Source organism: Anser cygnoides, chromosome 1 (assembly GCF_040182565.1).
Source record: "Anser cygnoides isolate HZ-2024a breed goose chromosome 1, Taihu_goose_T2T_genome, whole genome shotgun sequence".
In the NCBI taxonomy this organism is placed as follows: Eukaryota; Metazoa; Chordata; class Aves; order Anseriformes; family Anatidae; genus Anser; species Anser cygnoides.
Window position 1 is genome coordinate 32,192,528 of NC_089873.1, and position 6,000 is coordinate 32,198,527.

General features: G+C 38.8%; 1 protein-coding gene across 5 annotated transcripts in view; it reads left to right on the top strand.

The window, feature by feature from the left end:
• PDZRN4 (PDZ domain containing ring finger 4) overlaps positions 1 to 4,395 on the top strand; it is a 269,511-nt gene extending 265,116 nt beyond the window's left edge. For all 5 annotated transcript variants that reach the window (XM_066991970.1, XM_066991964.1, XM_048065897.2 and 2 more), the window contains one exon: positions 2,698 to 4,395. In XM_066991970.1, coding sequence (XP_066848071.1) covers positions 2,698 to 4,224 — 1,527 coding nt within the window. In that variant the 3' untranslated portion in view covers positions 4,225 to 4,395. The remainder of the gene's footprint in view (positions 1 to 2,697) is intronic.
• Positions 4,396 to 6,000: the final 1,605 nt, after the last annotated feature.

Sequence of the window (6,000 nt, forward strand, 5' to 3'; positions counted from 1 at the left end):
TGGAGCCCTACATTTGGGGCAGGCACCCAAATTGCTAGCCGTTCTGCAGCAAGGCTGTCCCGGGGTCTGAAGGAGCTGTTGTCCCTCGTGTCAGTTGTTAAACATTTTCCAGAGCAGTGAGAATCATGGATGACACTGTGCTGTCTCCAGAGTGCAGTGTAGATGACCCAGACTGGAGTCACTTCTCTGCTGAAAAATCTGGGGACAGCAGAGGTGAATACAAACTGGAGCAGTTCCAAAACAGGTGAGAGAAGGGACCAGAATAGCTTATGTAGCAGCACTCACCTGGAAGAGGTAAATGAGAAAAATATGAAATTAAACCCAAATCTCTGGCATTCCTGGTGAATGCACTTACCTGGTTGGGTTGCTCTTCTTCTGGTTACCCTTGGTTTTCTTGAAGAATTCTGTAGACATTGAATTTTTTTCTCCCTGCAAAATATGAAATTTTGTCGCTCTAAAAAAAAAAAACAGCTAATGCATGAAGACAGTATGTTCCCACCACTTCTCCAGATACTCATAAAAATGAAACCAAATTGTTGCAGCCACTTTGGAAAAATATACAAGCCTTAATAAAACAAAACAAAAATAAAATAAAATAAAATAAAATAAAATAGAATAATAAAATAAAATAAAATAAAATAAAATAACAAACCCTTCCAGTATACTTTATGCTATCTCACAGCAATGCATAAGTTGAAGAAATAAGGAGTAGGTAAATGATAGTTATAGAACAATTCTGCCATAGTTAGTTATTTAGAGTGTTATTGGTACTACTCTTCATATTCCTTCCTCCTGTAACAACAAGATACCTTTGCTTTTTAGTGGCTAAATAGAAAGATCTAAGAGAATCTCAGATAGGAAAAATATGTACCAGTGAATTTTACAAACTTGCAGAATTTTCATGACATTTTGTCCCTTAGAGTTTCAAACTCTAGTTTCCAGAAATTTCTGACCCTACAACATCAAGAAACGTTGAACCTTTATACAATCCCTTGAATAACTCTGAACACATTCCGTCCCATGATGTTTAAAATTCAAGGGGGAAATTTCTCCCCCATTTGCGAAGAGACAATAATTGACACATTGCAGGTGTGGCTACCAAAGGTGCATGAGAATTAAACAGTTATCATGCATTTTGTGCATGATGAGTGCATGAGATGTGTGTGCAAAAGGATGAGTACAAAATGTGTGCTACTATTCTAAAGAGAAGTTTTCCTTTGCAAGTCTTGTCTGAGAAAACACTGTTAAAACATCCTTTCAGAGATTTTTAACTGGTCTGTCACAAACACTGGAGTCTCTGGATACTGTGTTTCTTTCAAGATTTATTTTATTCCACTATTACTTTGTATTTGAGGGCGGGGGTTATCTTTGTTTTTCTGAGACTAGGCCATTATTTTTTCTTGCATTTGAAGAAAGGAAACCAGCTGAAGGGTGTGTGATCATGGAGTGCACATGAAGAGGGGAAAAGGAGGAGATAGGAGACACATTTCATCCTGTTTTACTGTCTGTCAAAGAAGAGAAAAAGGGAATTATGACAGTGGCCTCTTTGAGTTTGTTCCCTTTCATTGGGTGCACTGTACCTTTTTTCTCCTGATTATTACTACCATTATACATAATTATGCAATTATACCTCCTAAAAGAGAAAAAGCATTTGGTTGATACTATGTGCACTTAGATATTTGGCAAACAGGCCATATAAATTGCACTCTGTATGATTGCGCTGTAAGGGGAGTAGGTGGAAATTCTTTTCACATCCAGTTTGAAAAATAAAAAGCATGTGTCTCTTCAGAGAGACATTATCTCACATTCTTTGAATATAAAAGAATATAAATAGGTTAGGTACAAAGAGTAGGGTGTGAATTAAAAAACAACAGCCTAAAAGCTTGACATTAGGCCCATGGCAAGCACTCAGTGTTGTTCTACACTTAATGGTAAAAGGCTGTTTTTATTTCTGTGGAATATAAACTCCAACTAGGGAATAGAAATGGTCTCCAGGGATGTGAGGGAGGTCTACTTGAGCAAAATCCTGGAATTCAAAATGAATAGTCTTACAGAAAAATATTACTGAAAGCAAGAAATGTGAGAGAGGGCCATGGAGGGTGTAGCAGAACAGGCTGGCCCTCTGCAGGCTTCATATCCCCCCCCACCCCCACCCCCACCCCGCCCCATCTCCATGGAGCACACAGAGTCCACTAGTTTAAAAAAAAAAAAAAAAAGTCCCATTGATGAAAGTAGTCTTTTTATACCCTCTTATATTGCACCAGTCATTGTTTGATTGGTTTGATACTCTATTTTTTCTGAAGTGATAGCAGCACTGAAGCTTTTTCCCCAAGTTTGAGAAGATTTCAACTCCACCAGTCTCTGGCCATAATCCAGAATCAAAAACAGTGCACCATCTGGTGATCATTATCTTTAAGCACTGAGAAGAGATGGCTTAGCTAGAGAGGGAAATATTTCTTTCCAGACTTTAGAAGATATGTGACTAGTGCTGTAATTCATCTGCTTCACTCAGTATGGCCACCACAGCATGACTCTCAGAAATGTTTAAAAGCCATGAGCAGTAGGACTGCTGTTTAGTGATCTGTTTTAATTCAGCTTAAATCAGATCCCAGCTGTTTAAGCAAAACAGAGCTGGAAAATATTCTCAAGTAATGTGATCTGTGTTTGATAATCCCTTTGGTTTGCTCCTTTGTTTAGCCAAAGAAACATGAGGAAGAGGATGGAACTACAGACACTGCAACCTCATCATCCAACAATCATGAAAAGGACAGTGGGGTGGGACCTACAGATGAAAGTTTGCGTAATGATGAGAGCTCGGAGCAAGAAAATGCACCTGAGGAGCAGAACAGCGCTACCCTGCAGTGCAAACAGGAGCTGGGTCACAGCCAGGATACGTTAGGAAGTGTTGAGCTCCAGTGCAATGAAAGCTTTTTGTCGGGGGAATACGTTGAGTCTGATTTCATAGGGAACCCAGAGGAGGAATGTGAAAGGTTTCGACAGCTGCTGGAACTGAAGTGCAAGATTCGAAACCATGGGGAGTACGACCTGTATTACTCGAGCAGCACAATAGAGTGCAACAGAAGAGAGCAAGACGGGGTGGAGCATGAGCTACAACTGCTCAATGAGGAACTGAGGAACATTGAACTCGAATGTCAGAATATTATGCAAGCTCACCGACTCCAAAAGGTGAGGGATCAGTACGGAGACATTTGGGCTTTACATGATGAAGGGTTCAGGAATTACAACACCAGCATAGATGTGCAAAGAGGCAAACTGGATGACATCATGGAGCACCCGGAGAAGTCCGACAAGGACAGCTCCAGTGCCTACAACACGGCAGAAAGTTGCAGGAGCACTCCCTTGACCGTGGAGCGATCCCCTGACAACTCTCTCCAGCGGATGATCAGCATCACCAACAGGAAGAACCTGAGGAGCACAATTGTGGCTAATCAGTCATCCTCAGGACAAAGCAACAAGGAGACAACCTCAGCCAAAACCAAACCTACTGAACAAAACAGTGCTGCTGAAGACACCGTGCTGGCATCAGAAAGTGGCAAATTCACAGACCAAGAAAAGCAGAGCAGCGAGCACATTCCCTACCTGTCCCCATATCACAGCTCTTCTTACAGGTATGGGAATATACCTGCTCATGCAAAGCATTATCAAAGCTACATGCAGCTGATCCAGCAGAAGTCAGCTGTGGAGTACGCCCAAAGCCAACTCAGCCTGGTGAGCATGTGCAAAGACTCACAGAAGTGTGCGGAGCCTAAGATGGAATGGAAAGTGAAAATAAGGAGCGATGGGACGAGATATATCACAAAGAGACCAGTTCGAGACAGAATCCTGAAGGAACGTGCCTTAAAAATTAAAGAGGAGCGCAGTGGAATGACGACAGATGATGATACAATGAGTGAGATGAAGATGGGTCGCTACTGGAGCAAAGAAGAGCGGAAGCAGCATTTGGTGCGAGCTAAGGAGCAGAGGAGGCGACGGGAGTTCATGATGCGTAGCAGGCTGGAGTGTCTCAAGGAAAGTCCGCAGAGTGGCAGCGAGGGCAAAAAGGAAATTAACATTATTGAACTGAGTCACAAAAAGATGATGAAAAAGAGAAACAAGAAAATCTTGGACAACTGGATGACAATCCAAGAACTGATGACACATGGTGCTAAATCTCCAGACGGCACAAGAGTGCACAATGCCTTTTTATCAGTTACTACTGTATGAACGCAACTTCTTTCAGAGAGTATACTACCAGTTTAGGTAGAGTACGATTGCCTCGTTCAATGTGGCATTTTTATATATTTTGTGACTGTTTATAGTTTGACCTTTTTTGTAAGCAAAATTACCTGGTAATTTTTCATTTGTTTTTCATATAACGGTACCTTCTTTATCTGGCAGTCTTTCCTTATCCTGCAATATATTCATATTACTCATTTGTAGAAAAAAAAAATGAAAAAGAAAAGCAAAACAAACAAAAAAAAAGTGGAGAAACCAATTAATTTCTTAACCTAATACATATTCTTTAAGTTCAGATCTGGGTTTATTTCTCTAGTTTTCTTTTTTCTACTTTAGTAACAATACAATACCAAAACAAAATGCTTTATACTGTATTCTTGGCTTAACAAATTGTTGAAGTTTTACATTGTAGATTGCATCTGTTTATAAATCATATGTCACATCTCGTCATATAGATAAGAATGACCTTTTCCAACAACACATTGTACAGTACATTTAATCTGTAAATTGCAATTGTATTTGTCCAAGTAAAGTGTAGGTGGGCAATTCTCCTGTGTTCTGTAGTGGCATTGGTCATGTAGCTAGGCAGTCTGTGATAATTGTGAAGATGAAAGAGAAATAAATTATTGCTTATCTTTAAGAAAAAAAAGGTCAAGAGTTTGATTTCAATTGACCATCTGCCTTTAAAGGATGATTTGTTTCACCATGCATGATTTTTACAGCATATAGAGATTTCAAAAACACAAGACATGATTCCATCATTCCATTGGCTAGTTCTTATGAATTAGCTTTTTTTTTTTTTTTCCAGAATACACATCGGTGTGTGGCTCTTTTCTTTTCTTTTCTTTTCTTTTCTTTTCTTTTCTTTTCTTTTCTTTTCTTTTCTTTTCTTTTCTTTTCTTTTCTTTTCTTTTCTTTTCTTTTCTTTTCTTTTCTTTTCTTTTCTTTTCTTTTCTTTTCTTTTCTTTTCTTTTCTTTTCTTTTCTTTTCTTTTCTTTTCTTTTCTTTTCTTTTCTTTTCTTTTCTTTTCTTTTCTTTTCTTTTCTTTTCTTTTCTTTTCTTTTCTTTTCTTTTCTTTTCTTTTCTTTTCTTTTCTTTTCTTTTCTTTTCTTTTCTTTTCTTTTCTTTTCTTTTCTTTTCTTTTCTTTTCTTTTCTTTTCTTTTCTTTCCTTTCCTTTCCTTTCCTTTCCTTTCCTTTCCTTTCCTTTCCTTTCCTTTTCTTTCCGTTCCGTTCCGTTCCGTTCCGTTCCGTTCCGTTCCGTTCCGTTCCGTTCCTCTCGTTCCTCTCGTTCCTCTCTTTCCTCTCGTTCCCTTTCCTCTCTTTCCTCTCTTTCCTCTCTTTCCTCTCTTTCCTCTCTTTCCTCTCTTTCCTCTCTTTCCTCTCTTTCCTCTCTTTCCTCTCTTCTCTTCTCTTCTCTTCTCTTCTCTTCTCTTCTCTTCTCTTCTCTTCTCTTCTCTTCTCTTCTCTTCTCTTCTCTTCTCTTCTCTTCTCTTCTCTTCTCTTCTCTTCTCTTCTCTTCTCTTCTCTTCTCTTCTCTTCTTCTCTTTTCTCTTCTCTTCTCTTCTCTTCTCTTCTCTTCTCTTCTCTTCTCTTCTCTTTTTTTCTTTTCTTTTTCTTTTTTTTTCTTTTTTTTTTCTTTTTCTTTTTCTTTTTCTTACCTGCTATTATTAGTTGATTGAATGATTGATTGATACATTGCTGTGCTTTGTGCTGTCAGGTCATTACTGTGGGTCCTTTTTCTGACAAAGCTTGCTATTCATTCT